Source organism: Agelaius phoeniceus, chromosome 26 (assembly GCF_051311805.1).
Source record: "Agelaius phoeniceus isolate bAgePho1 chromosome 26, bAgePho1.hap1, whole genome shotgun sequence".
In the NCBI taxonomy this organism is placed as follows: Eukaryota; Metazoa; Chordata; class Aves; order Passeriformes; family Icteridae; genus Agelaius; species Agelaius phoeniceus.
In genome coordinates, this window is record NC_135290.1 from 6,363,156 (window position 1) to 6,383,853 (window position 20,698).

At 42.1% G+C, this 20,698-nt stretch overlaps 1 protein-coding gene across 7 annotated transcripts in view; it reads left to right on the forward strand.

Annotated features, from left to right (window-relative positions):
- The window catches only part of TLK2 (tousled like kinase 2), a 43,017-nt gene that overhangs the window by 634 nt on the left and 21,685 nt on the right, over positions 1-20,698 (forward strand). Inside the window, exons 2-9 of one of the 7 annotated variants that reach the window (XM_054649435.2) lie at positions 1,696-1,784; positions 3,527-3,592; positions 10,177-10,248; positions 12,644-12,713; positions 13,723-13,766; positions 14,846-14,941; positions 17,585-17,752; positions 18,313-18,408. In XM_054649435.2, coding sequence (XP_054505410.1) covers positions 1,704-1,784; positions 3,527-3,592; positions 10,177-10,248; positions 12,644-12,713; positions 13,723-13,766; positions 14,846-14,941; positions 17,585-17,752; positions 18,313-18,408 — 693 coding nt within the window. In that variant the 5' untranslated portion in view covers positions 1,696-1,703. The remainder of the gene's footprint in view (positions 1-1,695; positions 1,785-3,526; positions 3,593-10,176; positions 10,249-12,643; positions 12,714-13,722; positions 13,767-14,845; positions 14,942-17,584; positions 17,753-18,312; positions 18,409-20,698) is intronic. The other 6 variants (XM_054649436.2, XM_054649442.2, XM_054649438.2 and 3 more) reach the window with 6 other exon arrangements.

Sequence of the window (20,698 nt, forward strand, 5' to 3'; positions counted from 1 at the left end):
ACGGTGAGAGGGCCGCGGCCTGAGACCCAGGGCGGTGGCAGCGCGGCCTGGGCCCCTCGCCGGGCACGAAGCAGCGCAGGCCCCGCGGCCCGGCCCGGCCTGGCGGGCGGGGGTGAGAGCTGGGGGCGGCGGAGGGGCATGGCCTGCGAAGCCTCGGGATGAGGGTTGAGGCGGTGCTGGAGGGGAGGAGGAAGAGGCCGAGGCGGTGCAGCAGCTGGCAGTGGGGCAAGGCTGCTTGCTTGGCAGCTGGTGCGTCTGCGTCCCGAGTGGGTAGGAGAGGGGTGTTGGAAATCCCCTCCCAGGAGGACAGGAGGGAATGCCAGCCCTGCCTGGAGGGGTGCAACGCGTCCCGGAGCAGCCCCCGGTGGGGGGCAACTTGTGTCAGCCCCTTTCCCAGAGCAGCATCCCGGTGTGGGGATGCAATTCCCTGCGGATGGTCGCCCCATGATGGACGAGAGCCCTGGGAGCTCTTGAACATCTTGGCCTTTGCGGCTTGTCTGTCATTTTCCTCGCTACTCAGATTTCCTGTTTTGAAAACTGGGCTGAGAGCTTTGTTGGGCTTTTAGAGCCTGTGGCAGAAATATGGATGTTTAATAACCACGTTTAGGATCCCATTAGTTTTTGAAGCTTGGGACTGATTTGGGAGAGCAGTTGAGAATGCTCCCGGATGGATTCACTTTGCCCCTGTGATTTGGAGCTGCAGCGTTTGGAGGAAGCAGCAGGGACAAAATGGACAGTTCATAAAAGGAACAATTGTGCACTGCCTGTTCTAGAGGGCACTTGCTGCCCTTCAAGAACTTTCCTCATCTCATATGCTCTTTACACAGCAAATCTTTATCTTCTGTTTCTGGCCTTTTTATTTTTTTCTACCTTAGTCCAGAAAATGAAACTGGAACAGACATTTCTGGAAATGAACTTGATTGGTGCAGTTGGGAAGATGTGATTCACAGTTATAATGAACGGTGAATTTTGTCCCATTTTTTTCTCAGTTCAGGATTTGAATTATGTATTTCCCGATTTTTAGCCTGTTTACACAGTAATGCAGGGTAAATTTTTAACCCTTCAAATAAGGCCATCCATAGTGTTGGGTTGCCAAGAGGTACCCCAGGTACATCCCGGGTATAAAAGCTGCTATTATTTTAGAAGGATCTGATGCTTTACCTTGTAAATTAAAAGGTTTAATCGTGCGTTATTTTCTTTTTATAATCCTATTCTGTGCTTGGAAGAAGCAAAGCTGTTATCAGTGAAATCTGGAGTTCATGGAGCTTGAGTATTTCCAGGATTGCCCAAAAATAAATTATGGGCTAAAGAATGTTGCTTTTTTTTTTTCTAGTCATGCAGCACGGATGAAAAGCTCTGAAGCTTTTAGTCATAACACTCTGGTCCCATGTTTTCGTTTTAATAAAGCATCCAGTGGGAAAATGTGTCATAATTTGTTTCTTGGACTTAGAGATCTTGAAATGGCTGGTACAACAGAGAAGAGGAAACTCCAGCAGGGTTATGGTTTAAATACTGTAATATGGTGGCAAAGTCATGTTGTTACTACGTGGTAATCTTGCATTTCTCTTGCAAGAAAATGCTCTCTACATGGTTGTCCTGCAGAATAGGCACTTTTAAGTTTCATCAGTGGCACGGAATACTAAATGTCTCTCTCCTTTCCTTGCATTTCATAATCTGAGTGTTATTCTTCCATAGCAGCAGAAATGATGGAAGAATTGCATAGCCTGGACCCACGCAGGCAGGAGCTCCTGGAGGCCAGGTTCACTGGGGTTGGGGTTGCCAAGGTGAGTGTGAGTACCTGTGGTGACAGTTATGACTGCTTAGCCATTCTGCCTTGTGCTTTGATTGGGTTTTTTGATTTCTACATGGGTAATTTTTCTTTGCAGAGAGATTCTGTGTCACTTGTTGTGTTTTGAACTCTAACATGTGAAGTATGTTAGAGAGGAATGAAAATGGGATCTCTGAGCAGATGTTTTGCTGTACAGAAGATTTTGGGCTCTAATTAAGTTCTTAGGAATTGTTCCATCTTAAGGCATCTTGTATGCCCAAAAAACTCCATGACAACTTTGTAGAACTGGGAAGCTCATCTGGCCCTTCCTTTTTCCAAGAATACCTTTGAGAGCTGAATTTGGCTGCTGATGGGATACAGTTTCAAGTGTTGTGTGTTGGATACAACACATAACCAGACTGAAACATTGAGTCATATTCTTTGGGGTGCAGGGGATAAAATTTTCTACCCCATCAGATGGAACACACAAAAAAAGTGTTTGCATGGCAGCTCCCCTGTGTCTGATCCACAACCTGCCAATAAAATCCCATCTTTATCCTCATGTACAGCTTCCACTTGGTCAGGCACTATCTAAAGCAAGGCACCTGAGTAACAACCTTGTGTCATTGCTTGGTGTCTTGGCATTAAGCTGTGAGTGCTCAAGGTGCTGGCAGTGTTAATGTCAGACTTTCTGAGCAATGAAATGGTGACAGAACTCATTTTAAACTAGGTCAGGGATAATGAGTTAATTTTTGAGGGAGATACTGAATTTTGAACATGAAGGTAAAGCAACACATCATTAGATGATTTTCTAAAGCCACTTAAAATTATTTTGAGATAAAACCTTGTAGATGGCGCATTTCTCAGGAAAACACAAAGTGATTCAAAACTTGAAAAGAGTTTTGTTTGAATTTTCGCTTTTCTTTCTGCTCTGCCTCTCAGACAGAGTTGAGTCTGGGAAGAGGGCAAAAGGAAGCCAAATGCTCAGCTGTAAGAAAGATTAACACTAGAAGTTAAGAGGTAACAATTTCAGTTGCTGAAGTAAGAGTGTGGGGATTTTTTATCTTTTCCCCTACTCTTAAAACTTTTAGCATATTAAGTTCTTTTTATTGCATGAAAGTTGATGGCATTTACTGTACTGTGATCTTGTTTCATACAATGTTACAACTTTTCATGTACTTTATCACCTGTTTCTTGCCTCTTTTCCCCCATTTTGTCACTTCAGAATCTTTAGCTGTGCCAGTGCAGATAAACCCAAACATCTTACTAGAACAGCTAAAAGCATAGACACTGGTATAGCTTTAAAGCAGTGCCAATGTAGTCAGCTTTCACAAAGAATGTTAGGAACTCTTCCTTTTAAAGGAATAACCTTTGAGAGATACAGGAAAGCAAATCTTAATTATGTTTCCAATATGTTTGGAGCAGAAAGTACATGCCCTTTTCTGTTAGGGGTGAATATTGAAAACTCGTTTTTAAAGCAATCCAGGGAAAAAAGCCTCATTTGTTGGAGGCCTCACTTTGAGCAAAGCTCTTCTGTTACTGAGTTTTATTTTTACCTGTTGTTACACGGTTTTACGTTGTACTAGCCAGTAAACTGTTAAAGTGCATTACACTTACTGCAAACAATATATTTATTTACTTGCATTCTTGCTAATTTGCAATAGATCTGCCAACCATTGATATAAATTAGCATGACTCTACTATGTTGCAGCAAATTTTGGTTGCAATATTAATTTCAGCTACTACATTCCCTCCCAGGTTGGTGCTTCAAATTCCCTCCCTACCCCCCCAAGCCTCCGTCCGTCATGCTCCGCACTGGCATTGGTAGGTCACTGTCTTAAAGGGAATATATTGGGAAAGCTGTGATACAATTTTGTGTGATTCAGCTAAGATTTTTAGCTGGCTCCAATGAAATGTTTAACAAAAGAACCGTGGAGTAAGTGAGTGCCATCTAGTGGGACAGGGCCTGGCCCATCCTCCTGGGATGGAAGGTATCTGGTGCTGTTTATTGCATAAAAGGAAGAAGTGTCATCTCAGATGTGATTGGATGAAGGCAGCAGACAGTTGTACTGAGCTTCCTGCCTTCCTCCCACTGGGTGTATCTTGCTGTGTATGGATTCTTTCTTTAATGTTTAGCAGCACAGAGTATATTTTGGACCTGTATAAAATGAAAGCATTCGTTTATACCTTAATACAACTTCAGCTTCAAGCCCACAGTTCCTCTGTGTTGTTAAAGAGCAGCTGTAAGTGTTTGGAGGTATGAATGAGAGCAAGCTGATCTAGAGCAAGTTTTCAGGCTGGAGACTAGAAAAAAGCTTCTAGCCATCAGAGTAATGGGATTCTGGAAGAGCTTTCCAGTAAGAACCGTAGAGGATAGAAATCCTAAACTGTTTTGGAAACAACTGTGTGCTTGTCACCTCCTGTGGTAGCTGAAGGCACAACCCAATGACCAAGGTCATTCGCAGCTCCAAAAGCCTCAAAGTTCTGTTGCCAGTCTGTGATGAAGTTTCTTACTTGGTAGCTGAAGAATGTATCTCACTAGAAGCTTCGAGTTAATTCATTGAAACAAATTTATGAGCAAGGAATGTTTCTAGGCAACTGTTATACTCCTGTGCTTCACCCATGTCACTAGATAGCTTCATAAAGCTGGTGATGCTTTAGATGTCTATTCTTGCCATATGGTGAAGTGCCATTCTTCACTAAATTCCCAGAGCAAGTCCCTGAATTAACACATGACACTGACATTGACTGTTCCTGCTTATTTAGCTCCTGTTTATATTTACATACTGGGAAAACCTAAGTGTATATTCCCATGAGGCATTATGCTGACTAGACATCTTCCTTAGGTCAGGAGGCCCAGGAGAAAAAAAATGTGAGTTGTTTCTCTAGATAATATTGTTTAATTTAGTCTGTTCTCATCATCTGCCTCCCTTCCTCCTATTTGAGTGCTGCCTTTAAGTTATCAGGCAGGTTAACTTGAAGGGATTTGTGTCATTTCCACAGACTTTTCCTGGGTAAGAATTTAAATCAGTAATTGTGATGGGTGAACCTGCATTTGTACACAGCCTGTCTCAGGCTTAACCAGGGTGGATCTGCACAGCAGCACATGTATTTCTACAAGTTTGGTTTTCAAAAGATCTCTGAACCAAGCCCTGTGTGCCACTTTTATAGTTAAACTAAAATGGCTGAAGTACTTCTAGGGAGCATAGTTGGGCTGTAGGAATCTTGTAGATCCATCTGGCTGTGCCAGAATTTAAAAAGTCTTGGTCTTGGTAGCTAGTGCTCTCTTTCCTCCTGCTTTGAGGTAATGATGCAGGATATATGCGGCCAAAGAATTGTTCATAAAGAACAGTATTTGCTTGGATTAGTTTGGTTTTTACTTATTCTCTGTAACTTTTGAAGTCTTGATCACTTCAGCAACTCCAGTTCTCTGATGTACTCAGCAATAGTTTTAGCAGCAAGGTTACCATGTGGAGAATTCGTGTTTGAGGATAATCATATCTTCCTTGGAGGGAAGTGGTGCTACACAGTGGTGGTCCCCAACAAGTGTCATAGGCCATGAGAAGAACCAGTTAATAAGAGTTGTAAAACTTAGAATTTAATTTTACAGCTCCTGCAGAGCGTGCCAGGACTTTATGCCAGATACTTGAAAATTGTTTGGATGCTTCTGTGTGCAACATTACTTCAAATGTGTTGTCTGGCTGCTAGAGCCCAGAAATAGTTGTCAGATCTCAGTCCTATTTCTGCTCCTAGGATGAGTCGCTTGACCCTTCTGTCCAGTTTGCCATCAGTAAAGTAAAAATACCATCTTTCCAATTGTAGAGAACTCTCGAAGCATAATGGAAGCCAAGCAAATCCTGCTTGCCCATCTGATAGAGTGGGGTTCACCTGTGAACATCTGAGAGTAGATTAACTTCTCATGGCAAAAAGACCTCAGTGATTTGGGGATTTCATTATCAGTAATACTGAGCTTTTCTAAAAGTCCAGTTAAGAAGTAGGTTGTAATTCTCATACTTAGATGATGCTTGAAATAAGATAAGAATATGTTAATCAAACCTGACGTAGTAGCACTACACCAGAGTAACTGTAGAGCCATATGACCATTTCACTTTGGTGTAAACCTGTGTGGAGTCAGCATTAACCTTTAGTGGAATGAAGGATTGACTCTTTGCCTTTGAAATCCATTGATCTGCTACAGAATTCAGAGGAACTTGGTTATCCTGGCTTGAGGTAATGATGCATGTCTATCTCCATGTCTCCTTCATTTAGACAGCAAGGGAATTTGCAGTGCATGTTGTTGTACGCCTGTGTTGGGGACTCTGGCTAGGCAGCTGGAATTCCTAGAGCTCCCTTTCAGTACAAGGAATTGGAGAGCACAAAATGGAGACTGCCCAGTTAGAGTTGTGGAGTGATGGATCATTTCTGGGAAGTTGGGGAGGCTGTGGAAATGTACAAGTCATGGGAGGCAGAGATGGTAAGGGGGCTGAGTCTGCTTGGTGTTGTTCTAGATGATCTGGTGGGAGCTATTAGCAGGATAAGTTGTTTCTTTAGAAGTCTCAGCCATTGAAGCCTCACTGTGGGCTTTCCAGGGGCTCTGGCAAAGGGAGTAATGACTAACCAGCTCCTGTGAGTGGCCAGATTTTATATTCTTGCCTCTTGAGTAGGAGTCTTCAAAGTGCCTGCTGCTGTTGCATCCAATTCTCAACATGGAGGCTTTATTGTGCATAGGTAGGTCACAGACTTTGAAGCAGCAGTTGATAGGTGAATCACCAGGGAAAAAAGCATGCCAGCTTATCTTGGAGAGAAATTCCTTGTGGAGGAGGAAGTGTGTGCTGTTTTTTGTGCTTGTCATTTGGGTAAACACTATAGGTACTATTAGCTTGTTTCAGATGACCCACGTATTTTGAATTTTTGCTGAGCCGCATCACCAATTGCCCTGACAGGGCACAGTGGATGAGTGGGCTGGAAGTGAGAGCAGAGAAGTGCAGTATTATCCCAAAGTGGTCTGTGCTAGAAAAATCAGAACTTCTGGAATAAAATTCATAAGCCTTATCTGTATAAACTATTGCATGTATATTATGCGCTAATATGCACCCTGCTACTTCCCTGGCCATATACTCATGTTAATGTTCTTTGCTTACTTCAGGTTTTTTTTTTTTCAAAATTCACGTTCATTCCTTCAATTCCTTTTGTGTCATGTCCACTTAAAAATTGTATGCTAAATTAAGTACTGAACATTTATCCCAAGTCAGTTGCTGAGTTAAATATAAACAGTCAGGAATGCTAAAATATAAATTTGAAGCATTTTTTATAGACACACTAACTGACTGTTAACTGAAGGGACATACTTGGCTATATGGTTTCTCACATCCATGCCTAAACTTGTTGCTATAAGCAGCTGATACTAATTTTACACATAACTCCATGTTATCTGGATAATCAGGAAAACTTGCTTTTCCTTTCTCTTGGCATATTACATGAGAAGAGGTGCAGCTGAGCACGAGGTCATGTTCCTGGAACATCCTAGGTATTGCATCTTTGTTGCTTTGAGTACAGCACATTCTAGTGGATAATTTGGGTTTCCATAGCCAAAATACCTCAAAACAAGACTTTTTGCCAACTTTGCCAAGTTCAGCTCTTGTCTGTAAAGGTCTTATCCTTTAGACTAAGAAAAGTGTCAGTGGAAGGTCCTCTTAAATGTAAGCAGGGAAAGGGAAAGTGATGCATTTGCTCCATTGCATGGGTCAAAACATGTCTACAAAGAATTAATTATGCATTTGTTCATAAATCAATACATGTGACAGTGAAATTGCAGGATACCTGTAGACAATGACAAGCTGTTCTGTTCCAGTTCCGTAATGAAAAAGTTGGTTCCTTTTCACCCTTTCTACTACTGCACTGAGTTGAATTTTACCACATCATCAGTGTAGGTTCTAGAGGAAGATTTGAAATAAAGAAAAAAAAAAAAGGGGGGGGGGGGGGGGGGGGGGGTTCTGGTCAAGAATCTGACCAGCATCGAACTCCCCTTTTATTGATGTGAGACATGGTTTTGATTCCAGCTGGTAGAGCTAAAAATTTCCCATGCAGGGTAGTCAGTGCAGGTACTTGTAGTACTGAAAGTAAGAAAAACATTGTGGATTTTGTATTAGGCATTTTCCAGCTGCTTGCATCCCAGAACTTTACATTAAGGTGCAACCTGAGTGTATTTCTTGGACAAGATAAACTTGTATTTCTGCAAAAAGTGTTAGTATAATTTTTAGCTATAAGTGGCCCCATCAGTTTATTTTCCAGGTGATCCCAGAATACAGGGGCCTTGCAGAAGAGTTGTCTTGTGTATGCCACTGATATTCCCCTTCAATCATAATGTTCATGGAAAGTTCAAATGTGGTGTTTTTGAAACAGCTGCTCCTGTCATTTGCTCTCCATCTGCGCAATGGAGGCAGCGAGATTTAAGCAAATGTGGAAACAACTTTGACTTTCATCTTTACCATGTCAGAACCCCAGTGTGAGCCCAGCAAACACTCATTTGGAGAGATGCTCCTGTATCTCAGAAAGTTCTCACCTGGCGCAGAAGTTTGATTGGTGCCTCAGATATGCTGTTGGGGTTGGAGTTCCTGAGAGAGTGGACAGATTTTGGAGAGCAGCATTTGTGCAGTTATAAACAAGTTTTTTCATGAGTGAAAGGATTCACTTTCTGTTGCCACTTGCCATAAGATTTTACAATTTTTTTAGCAGTGAGACTTTCATGTGGATGTAGCTAAGGTTAATGTTGGCACTTCTGTTAAGTCCTGTTGGCCCTGGAGTAAGTTCCTGGAATAACCAAGAGTTGTACCTATAACATATGTGAGCCATCACATTGGGTGGTAAGGAGCTTGTTGCTTTGCTTAAAAGAAACTATTGCTGAAGAGATGAAGTGAAACATTTTTTCTGGTCCTGAGCTATTTGTGTGATCCTTTGAAGGGATAATAGTATGGCTTAAAGAATGTAAACCTGCAATTTTTCCTTAAGAGAATCCTAAATATTCAGCTTCTTGAGCTATTCAGGTGTTGGGGTTTCTTTTTTTTTTTTTTTTTTTTTTTTTAGCAACTGAGCGTGTTGTTTTAGGAGAACTGAATTTGATATTTAACACTCACAGTGAACACAGAAGGTAAACGTCTACTTTCGGCACATGCCTGCTTGGGAATTTAGGTTAGTAATAGCTAGATTATGTCACAATTTGATAGTGGTGTTTGTCCCTTGAACAGGGGAGAGAGAACTGATCTATTAAAAAATTATCTAGTGTGGGGTTCCTCTGTGGTGTTAAGGCTTCTCCCCCACTCCACCACTTGAGTCTTCTGCTCAAGTGTATGATGAGAAGTGGCTTTGCTTTGAGGAAAGATTGATTAGTGGGAAGTGGTTACTGCAAAGTTAAAAATGCTAAAATAGAATGCATCTTGGGAAAAGATGCTCACAAGTTATTAATTGAGAAGTAGCTTTATCATGTCATTCTTCCTGTTAATACATTCCATCGTTAATTGTGAATCTTGTTTTTACATCTTTGTCAAATTTGTCTTAATTTCTTAAGTTAGATCTGTAGGAGGATACTTTTGTGTCAGGATAAAACACAGTGACTTTGCATGATTCACTTTTTCCTTTTAAAACCAGTTTTATTAGAGATCTTAAATAATTTTCAAACTACTTGGATATGTAAAAATGCAGATGTGTATCCAGCAGAGCCTGCAGAGATGCAGCAGACTCTTGAGGTACCTGGTTACAATTTTGGTAAATCTTTTCTCATCTCCTAAGTTTCTGCTTTGGCCTGGTGGGAGCAGCTACTCTGCGGGCAGGTCACACATGGGTCCATAAACTAGCCAAGTGGGAAAGGTTGTATTATGGGTACCAGTTGTATTGCTCTTAACACAAGTTTCACTTGTTCACTTTCTTAGTGTTGAAAAAAGCATAAAATGACACATTTAAATCAACGGTACAGCCAGCATCTGGTAACAGTAATAGCTGGCTTGCCCAGATGAGGATGCGTCTAAATGCTTAGCTCAGGGTCAAGCAGATGCCTGTCTGGAGAGCTGAGCTTGGAACTCCTGCTACTCAACAAATTCGGTTTTCTTCCTCAAGCCTTAGGCTTCTAAAAATACCACCTTGGCTATTTTGTGGATGTGGGTAAATAGACCAGTTAGGAAACGAACTGATGCAGAAATACTCCAAAGGCTGGATCATTATCCTGAGAAAAAAATGTTGAACAAGCCAACTGTCCTGCTGCAAATGTCTTCTGAAGCCTCTTAGTGCCCCATCCCTTGTCTGGGAGTTTGACCCATGGTGCTGCTGTAACTGTAGTTAGCCCAGAGACAGTGTTTTTTAGGATGGGTCTGCCTTGTAGGGAAGTTGTTTCTAACAGTCTGCTTGCTTTTCACTAGGGTCCGTTAAATAGTGAGTCTTCCAACCAGAGCTTGTGCAGCGTGGGCTCTCTGAGTGATAAAGAATTGGAGGTAAGCAGGCACAACTGCTTGGGTAGTTGGGTTTAAGGTGAACATGATCCATCTGAAAGCATGGAAGAAATTGTGAGAGTCAGTGACAGTAGTCTTAGTCTGGAGAGTGAAAGGGACCAGGGAAGTATTTAGCTTGACCCTGCAGGCTTTCAACTTCTCTGTGAAGCTCCTCCTCGAAGCTTCCCACCATTCCAGGAAGGTTTTATCTAATCCCAAACGCAGCATTTGTAAAAGCTCAGCTTGGGAAGCTGTTTTCAGCTCATTGGGATACATTTTTGGATACACATAAAAGGCCAGAGAGCATTAATGGAAAAGTTTGCCATATCTGTCAAAAAATGTGAGTTTGCCTAAGCCTGTACAAGGCAGAGCATTTTGTGCATTACTCTGTGAAAGTGTGGGGAGGTGAAAATTGATGCTTTGTCCATGGTTAGTCTCACTTCTTTAGGATGAACTATTTCAAAATACTCATCAAAGCAGAAAATGAATTGTCTTTGGATTTTTATTCTAAAATCTAAATCTAATTTTATTCTAAAATTGTGTTAGTAAACCAAAACCTCAAATAAGAGTGCATTTTCTTATGCATTTCTTATGAACTTCCCCCATAGTTACCAGGTAAGTTTTGGGTCATATTTCCCTCTATTATATGGCAGTACTAGTGTGAGGGGATTTTAGGAATGCAGTATCTTAAACTCCATAAAGTAAGAGTAGTTAATAGTGAAAATTTGAGTATTCATTCTTTTAATTGTTTTTCTTTTTAATGTACTTCTGTGGAGAGATATAAATTGACCAAGCTGACGTATTCAAATCTCCCATTCCTTGCTTTTTCAGTCTGTTACGGATAATGTTGTGTGTCATTTTTATTATGTAAGTACTTGAATGGAAAAACAACTTAAACTGATTCTCATTAATATGCTCACAGCTCCATGGAGGCTGTAATGGAGCCTGTGGTGTTACAGTCACGCCAACGCTGTTCAGGAGCTGCTCTTCACTACACACTGAGGAGGCAATGTCTCTGACTTTTACACATAGAGGGGCTGGAGCAGCAAGTCTCTAGGTAGTTTTGGAGTTTTCAGTCCCCTCATTCTAAAAAAGTACCTTGCAGACACAATAACCACCTTTGTCTTAACATCCCCTCCATCGTCTTACCAAAACAGCACTGTCTGTGAGTGCCCAGCTGGTAACATGGGGCTGTAGATGTCCAGCACCCACTGGGAACACACAGCCAGGTTTAGATTCAACTTTATCCTTTTTATCCTACTAAAGGAAGGAGATTGATTTCTGTGCTCCGTATGAGTAAGTCTTTTGGTGTAGAGATCTTTAAAGAGGGTACTTGAGATTTGGGTTTCCAAAGAGCATGAAACTTAGGTTTATCACAGACTCTCTGGCCACGGCTTTCCCTTCCCCAGAGCTGTGTTTTGCACAGTGTTTTTCTCCCTGACCCCAGGCTATAGTTCAGTGGTGGCTGCAGTGACTAGAGAACATACAGCTTGGGAATTATTGGGCAATTTTAAAATGACAGTGGTAATGAGAATGACAAGACATCTCTTTCCAGCAACCTCAGTGAGCTGCTTCCAGCAGTGCTTCCCAATGTCTTCAGCAGGTTTGGCCACAGATGTGATCCTGGTGATGGGGAAAGCACCAGGGTCTCCTCCATTCTCATGTTTAGGCTTGCTAGCCTCATACAGACAGATAGGCAGGACACTTTTGGAGCCCTCAGGCCTGTCAACTGTGCTCTATGTTGTGCCTGTGCATAAATAAATTGATTGTGCATAAATCCACTGATCAGCTGCCCATCAGGTCTCTGGGTGCTCACAGAAATGGCACATGCAACTGACCCATGACTTTAATGAGAGCTGGTGAGGATTAAACAGAAGTCTAGGTGAATTGCTGCATCTGTAACAGCTTTGTCTTGCCTGCTGTCCTGGGATAGTTCTTGCAGCCATCTGCAGTGGGCTTTGAGAAGAAGCATTACCTGCAGGCAAAGTGAATTGGCTTAAGAGACTGTGATTGGTCTGCAGATTTGGATGTCAGTACTTAAACCTCTCATCATTATTCCCCTTGTACCGATACTGTGATCACCTTGAAGGGGTTTACATAGGTTTTTATAAATGTTGAGCTTGCTCTGCTAACCTGGTAAGGTCCCTGGCTTGCAGCAGCTAAAATAGAAAAAATAAATTACCCTCCTGTTAACCACATTCTCTCCCTCTGCAGCATATCTATGAGAAGGTAGCAACTCTTTGAGAGCAGTTGTTTCTTTAAGTACCAGCAATAGAAAGAAATTAACCAGAGAAATGAAATGGCCACTGGGGATATAGAACAGATCATTGTGTTTGGACATTTTCTTTAAATCTTGGAATAACTGCAGTAACGTTAATTTTGAAGTATTGTTTAACAGACTCCCGAGAAAAAGCAGAATGACCAGCGGAATAGGAAGAGGAAAGCAGAAGCCTACGAGACCAGTCAAGGTAATCCATGCTGCAACCCTGCCATAGGATTGCCGCTTGCTTGGTAACTTGGGCACAATGTGCACAGGCAGTGTCCTAGGAAACTAATGGCTCTTCTCAAGGGTGTGTCAGGCAGCTTATTATAAACTACTCCATGATGGTGTATTCTCTTCTGGGAGCCTTGTTACCCTTATTGGCAGGAAAATACTTGGTTTATTTGCACAAACTCTTGCATTTTTATGGGACAGGCTGCCCAGAGGTTTCGTATTCTGCTCCCAAGTGCTGTTTTGGTCCTGTGTTGCTACATATACAGCAGCCAGACTTCCGAATACAGTCTGTATTGCTTTCCGAGACACGTGCCTGCCTTGTTGGAGCAAATTTTCACCATGACAAATCAGGAACAAGCTGTGCCTAAGCAGGCAGTGCTGTCCTGAGTGAAAAACCTGGTGTGTTCAATCCAAGTTCACATTCTCTAGCAGAGGGGCAGATTTTGAGTTCTTTCATTCTTCAACAAGAAAGTAATGAGAATTGTGTTGACAGGGCTGCTTTGATAATATGATAGTAAGAAAAAAGGACTAGGTTTTAATGAGCTGATGTTAAGCCACTGCTAATTATCTCTCAAACTCTTACAGGAATGCTTGTGAGAGATCTAATATGCAGTAATTTAGCTGAAGGTGGAGGAGTAAAAGTACCGTTTGCTCTCTCCTTATCTTGAAGGAAATTTTGAAGAACCTATGCAACAGTCAGACCTTCAGTGTTTTCTAAGTACTTCAGCAAGTGCAAATGCTGTTTGATTGGATCTGACATGTTTGGAATTGAGAGTTAATTGAATTGTCAACTGTAGAGCCTCCCAAAAACAGCACAAGGGCTGTAACCCTGGGGCGGGTTTTTGTTGTGCGGAAGCTTTGTTGTGATAGGTGTTGTACTGAACAGGAAAAGGAGTGTCAAGATGGAGGAGGAGATTTTTAGGATGGCATGGTAACTTCTCTAAAGTACAACTCTTATTTTAGTCCTTTGCTTTCTTTTTTAGGGAAAGGCACTCCTAGAGGACATAAAATTAGTGATTATTTTGAGGTAAGAATCTTTTCATTGACAAATCTGCCTTAATTCACATTTTGCAAAATCTGTGGGTAGCAATTTGTCATGTGACGTGTTACTGATCTGTCATTGGGATCATGGATTGGTGATGTCAACCTGATATGCTCAGATCTGATTAGGCAGAGGATATGAAGAAATTTATTTTTAAATTAACAGTTAGTTGAACAGTTGATAGGGCATTTTTTTCATTTAAGTGTAGGTTTGAGGTTGATTTCCATTGGAACTTCTGTCTCAGTTGAGGGTATCTCTAGGTTTGCAAACAATTTTGATAAGGATCCAGAGCTGCAAAAGAGCCCACCTGCACAGCCCTGCTGATTGGAGTGGGAAGTTGTTTAGAGGGTTCCCTCTTAAGAAAAACTTCTCATGGGAGGCTGGTGCCATAGGGGTCAAACCCCTCCCCAAACAGTGATGGACATTCTAAAAGCAGTATTCTTTTTGTACTGCATAATATCTGAAACTTTTCTAGGTCTGCACAATCCAGAGCTGTAGCTTTTCTCTTAAGTTTGTTCTTTATTTTTTGGAGTAGCTTGGAGTCAGAAATTAAGTGCTTGTTAGTGCTTACTTCTTTCCCGGGTAAATTTTTTTATGAGCAGTACACTGTAGGGGTTTCTGTACCAACTGGAGCAGTGCCCCAGCTCCTTACCTCTCCTGCCTCTTAACACTGACTGGCACAGGTGCTTCAGTGGAGATGAACATTACCTACCACTCCTGTGGTACATATCAGACACGTCTCCTCACAGGGAATGGGCTTCTTAATTCCAGAGAGTAAATAACTGATCTGTGGCCAAGCATGCAGGTTTATATCTTCTTGAGTTACAAGTGAAAATGTACTCAGTGAAAATACAAGTGTTTGTTTTAGGTACTTCAGTTATTTTGGAAGCTCTGTGAACTGTTGAGGTTTTCCTCTTAATTTATCTTCAGTTCATGTAAACTATTCCCTGAAGCCTATACAGCTTCATTTTTAAGGTGAATGTGTTTCTTTTGTCTGTGTAAATTTTGGTTAAATGTAGTATCTCTGTGGAAATCCTGATGATCAAATCTGTTTGTGTGCCCAGTTTGCTGGGGGCAGTGGCCCAGGAACCAGTCCTGGTAGAAGTGTGCCGCCCGTCGCCAGATCCTCTCCACAGCATTCCCTGTCCAACCCCTTGCCGGTGAGTGTTCTTGGGGACACACTTGGTGGCCTGGCATCGGTTAACTTGGTGGCCATGCTTCAGACAGGTAATACAAGGTTCTGTCTCTTGGTGAGTGATTTGGCTTGTTCTCCACTTTAAATCTGAAACTGGGTTCTGAGAGCGAAGCCATGTCTAGGACCCTGGGACAGCAGCTAGTCCAGCCATAGCTGTCAGGAATATCTGAGCTTAAATTGTACAGGATGAATGTTTCTAACGTGCTGCCTGAGTACAGAGGGATATCAGTCCTTAATAAAGGTGGAACTGACCTGTTAGTTACCCTTTATTCTATTGTAGCTCATGAACTCCATGGAGTCGGGAGTATGTTGTGTATTTGTGCAGCACTATCAGGGCTATTCTGATTTTGATTGGACCCCTTGGGTATCTTGAACAATGTGCCCACCATAATTATTTTGGAAAGGCCTTTTACTTCTGTTCATGTGCACAAGACTTGCAAGGGGCATTAGCAAAAGCTTCCAGAGACATGTGTATACATGCTCAGCTGGTGCTGGTTTTTGGCATGTAATTCCACTTTACTTGCAGCATTTCTGTGAGGTCTGTATGTGAAGAAGTAACACGTGTTTTTAAACCATTTTAGGACAGAGCAGCTAAAAAAAATTGTTGCAACTAGCAGAGCAGTATTTAGAGGCTTTGTTGCCTGGGCTTTAGTGTTGACTGGGCCCCTCTTTAAAAATTTTCAACATTTATTGAGTGTCACAAAAGACTGGAGACATTGTGGGAAAGGTTGGGATTCCCAAAACCAAATGCAAAGTCTCTGGGGATTACATTATTCTGCAGAGACCTTTGCTGAATGTACTGAACTAAACTCCAACACTAAACACTGCTCAGAATTCCATGTGTTGATAGATTTCAGAAGGTTTGCAATGATGCTTGAAGGGAGAGCTTCATGTACACTTCTAGATACTTTTTAATGTTTCTAAAAATTAAAATAGATCTTATTAATTGAATGGACTTTCATGCTATCATTTATCAATTCACTAATACATCTCTTTAAAGAGAAGTTAATGAAAAAATAGCATCTCTGAATGTTGCAGATGTGTGAGGGATTAGGGACAATTCTTTATTCCAGCAGAATAAATAACCCACAATGGAACAAGTGGATTCTTCCTGTGGATTTCTTCTTCTATGCTTGTATATGTTGAGTAGGTAAAAGTTGAACAGAGTATTTCTGATGAATATTGATTTCACAGTTAGTTTCAGCCAGGCCAGTTTGTCTCTCTCCTTACACAGGTGCTTATCTGCTGTTCTTTCCTCTTGCAGCTAAACCTGTGATGTTTGCTTATTCATAACAAACTATTCTGGGCCTTTGCAAGATCTGTCCTCTTCTTACAAACTGAATGTCAATGCTTTGATCTAATCCCCAAAAAAAATGGGGGGATGAGTGAAAATTGGAGGACACTGAGTCTTACCCATTACAGGTGTTAGTAATGATCTTGGAAGGAAGCAGAGTGTTAAAATGTCTTTCACATGATACAAACCTCCTCCAGATCTGAATTTATCTGTACTGTACTGGAAAATTTCTGCAATCAGAACTTGCAGAGGAATTGTAATGGCCTCAGGATGTAACTACTTCTCTTCAAATCTCTTGGCTGATTTGAATTGCCTCACTTCTCATTTGATTAGAATGATCTGCAGGTCTTGAGACTCTTGTGAGGCCACTCTCAGGCACAAGCATTCTTTTGGGGAAGGAAGCACACTCTTGGAATTGGTAATGTTAACCAGAAAACAGGTTGCAGTTTAGGTTTTTAAGAAAAACTGAAGCCTGACCTGACTCTTTGCTTTCTCTGAGGCATTTGCCTGGCCTGGAGTTACAGCTTGGAAGGACTTGCATGATTATTACCCAGATTGCCAAGTTTTAGCAGTGATGGTGTGGCTTTGGAAGCCAGGGCATTGAGATGCTGTGTGCTGTGATCAGTGTAGCTCAGATGATTCTTCTTGTTAAACTCAGTTCCTCTACCACAGTTGGAAAACTAATCTACTACAGGACAAAGGAGCTAGCCCTTAAGAGATGTAATGGACCTTTAAAAAAGGATTTTGGTAATGAATTAGTACTCCTCTTACCTTGCAGGAGATGAGCCCCAGCTGTAACGATAGAAGTGAGCATACCCTGATGTCTGGGTCCTAGACATGGTTAGATTGCTGCCATTTAGCACTTCTGACTCAGTTTACTTTGCCAGAATAGCAACGTATCATGAAATTGGCTGTTTGAAAATGAGTCCTTAAGAAACAAAAAATCATAATTGTGAATGCATTGACCGCAATCCCAATGTAGATTTTTCGACCTGCAATCTATTTTGTCCACTGACTGTGAAGGACATGTATTTGCAAAGGAGGAGGATGTGTTAACTGACAAGGAAGTCTGTCCTGTGTGTTCATTTGTTAGGGTTTTTTCCAATTGTTAACTTCATTTCCTTGTTGCTGTCTGCCGTTGGAACAATGACTGCAGGAGTCCTGTGTGAGTTATCAGATCCTCACCATGCTGCCTGCTCATTCCTGAGCTGCTGCTTCGCTGACAACAGTTTTGGCAGAGTCAGAGAATCGCTTCTTTTAATTAAAAAAAAAAAAAAAAAGTAGTTCATTGTCTGTTTTTTGACTGTGTTGCAGCGGCGAATGGAGCAGCCGCTGTATGGGGTAGACGGCAGCGCAGCCAAGGAGCCGCAGGAGGAACACTCTGCTCTGCCAATGCTGATGTCGGTGATGCTGGCGAAGCAGCGGCTAGAGAATGAGCAGCTGGCACAGAGGGGAGGTGGCCTCTGTTTTACTTTTGTCTCGGTGAGCAGCTCTGAAAAGATTTGAATCCTAAGGCATGTGTCTAGTTAAGGGATGGGGAATTTGAAGCTTTTCTGCCCAAGTGCAGCCTCGTTTTTGCTGACCCCAGTCTGTCACCTTCTGGTAAGTTCATCTTCCTTGTGAAGAGTTCTAGGTCCCAGGCTTTGCTTATTTAATGAAATGGCATGAGTTTTAAGTTAACAGCTCAAAATCTTGCCTAGATTGAAATGATGTCATCCGAGGGGATAATGTGATAGATGCAGAAAAGCAAAAGATTGAAGTATAGTCTTGTTGCGAGAAGTGTTTGGATTAGCCTTGCTTAATCTCAGCTGCTGTGAATTATATCAGGCTTTTAAAAGCTTTATCCTCAGCAGGTTGGACCAGGCTTCTTGGAAGAAACTGACTCTGCTTTTATTGAGCTGTATCTCTAAAGCATCCTTAAACCTGAGCATGAAAGTGTGGTGCAGGCTAGAGTGCAGCTTCAGTGTGGAGATTAATGTATCTGCATGGGCACTGGTGGTCATGCTGAGGGACATGTAACAATACACAACTTTCTTTTACAGGCCCAGCAAGGCAGCCCATCTTCTACCGGATCAGGGAACACTGAGCATTCCTGCACCTCCCAAAAACAGATTTCCATCCAGCACAAACAGTCACAGGTATAGCTCACTAGACAACATAGCTCTTGGATGTGAGGTTGAAGCTTGATGCAGCTTGTCTTCTGTGCTAGAGGGTGCTGCTGGTAGTGGACATGATGTTTCCAGTGAGAAGAGCCAGTATTCCCAACTCCATCCGTAACTACTGAATGAAGTTAATTGCTCTGAGCTTTGTTCCTCATCCTATAAAGAAGGTTTTCAGTTGCTGCTGCTGGAGTTTGTCCAATCTGCTACTGAGGCTTTTCTGTGTCAGTGCTGTGGGCAGTTTGTCAGCTGTGTGTGATTGTGCCTGGGAGAGGAACACCTCAGCTCTGTCTTTTTCTGCTCTGTTGTATCCTCAATGTTCTTCCTCTCTCTGGAAGTGAAGGTGAGAAGGAAACCTGAGTGATAGTTGTGAATGTCTCTGTTCAGGCGCTGGGTCTGTTCAGGTACTGGGTCATGGGTGCATCATGTTGCTTACAGTACAGATCGCCACAGTCTTGCTGGCAGCTCTTTGACCTCTGCAGAGTCCACTCATGGAATAGTTGTCTTGTCAAGGTGGAACATGATGTATTCCTGAAAGTGCTTCCCAGCAACTTCACTGATGTGGAGTTAAGAAGAGGAATAGCTCTTCTGACTGCACTGCACTGCATCTTCTTGGTACCATTTAAATTACTGAGATTCTTTTAGCTGTGTTATCTTCTATTGCTTACCAGGGTGCCCAGGTTTATCTGCAATGCACCTGGTTTATCTCTTCTCTAAGCCTGCTTTTAGTCTTCTTTGGATTTTCATCTCAGATCTCTCTGTGTCTTTCCCTTTTAAACTATCATTTCCTCACACCAGTCTCTGTCAGAGGTTATTTTGTTGCTGGGAAGGTCCATTCTCCATTAACCCTGCAGGTGGTAGAAGTTCTGTGTTCAAGGACAGCAATCTCCCCTCTGGGGGTATACTCACTTGCTCAAGTCTGGGCTCTATTTTGTCACTAGGGTCGCATTTGTTGTCTGTATTTTTAAGAATGTGTGAGAATGATGCCACAGCTCAAGAACCTGCCAGAGATTATGTCCATCTTTGTTGTTCCAAGACCCATGCTTAAAACAGTGGTCAAACAGTGGTGTCACCTGGAGGAAAAAACAAAAAGTTCTTATTTTCTTCTGTGCTTAACACACCCACAAGGTCTGTGTTCTTTGCAAGACATTATCTGAACAAGCTTTCTGCCAGTGTTCAGCTTCATGATATTCCCCAGAGATCTAGGTGGGGCATGTATGTGCAGGAAAGAATCTAGGACGATGTTTGGTGGTGTGATGAGGTCCTGTACACATTCTTGGTTTTTCCCTCCCAAGCCTGTTAGGAGTTGATAGAGTTAAAAAATAGATACACTTCGATGATTCCCAGCTTCAATCACTTGGGGCAGTGCAAGAAACCAATCAGCATGATTTCCTCAGTGTTTTCAGTTAGTGCTAGTGCCTGAGTGCTCTGAGGTGACTTGGGGTGAAGTCACATGAAAGGGTATGTATCCTGACTTTATCTGACACAGGGCAAGTATGTCTCTGCCCTTGCCTAGGTGAAATAACAGTCAGTTACTAAAGAAACTTTCTGCTGTTTGGCCACCAGCTGCACCAGGTTCTCTGCAGACATCCTGCATGGTGCCTCCCATGGCAAAGCTTTTCCTGCAGGCAAGGAAGCATGCACCAAGTCAGAGGTGAGGTGACCTGCCCAGGCCGCTTCTTTGTCTCTTGGGATTTTAGCCCCATCTTGCTTGATGTGCCATGTTGGCAGGAGCTCTGTTTGAGTTTTTCCATACTTGGGCATATGTTGGGAAGCAACAGTCTGCCAGGTTTGTCTCTTACTCCATGGTGTTGACTTCCAGGCAAGCTTGAAATTTGGAGAATAGTTATATTACATCTCCACAGGTAAGCCTCTGCAATCTCTTCTCAGAAATGGAATAGGTGCCTGCCAACCATGACTGTGAAATCTGTGTGTACAATCCTGGAGAGTTTCCTCTGTGTTGACTTGGCTGTTTTAGATTCTGTGTTCAGGTACATACTGACTCCTTTGCCTTCGCCACCCTTTAATTGGAGTGCTGAATCTGAAATATTTAAAGAATATAATGTGTGTCTTCTGTTCTTAGGTATAACTCTCACTTCACTGCTTCACTGAAGGTATTTGAGATGTTTTGCATCCCATAAAACTTTCCAGATAGTTTTCACTCAAGAGCTATAAAGCTCCTGTCCTCAGTGGGTACTAATACATTAGTTTATCAGAAACAAAAGCTTGTGCCCAACATTCTTGTTGTCAGTCTGTTAAAATATTTTAA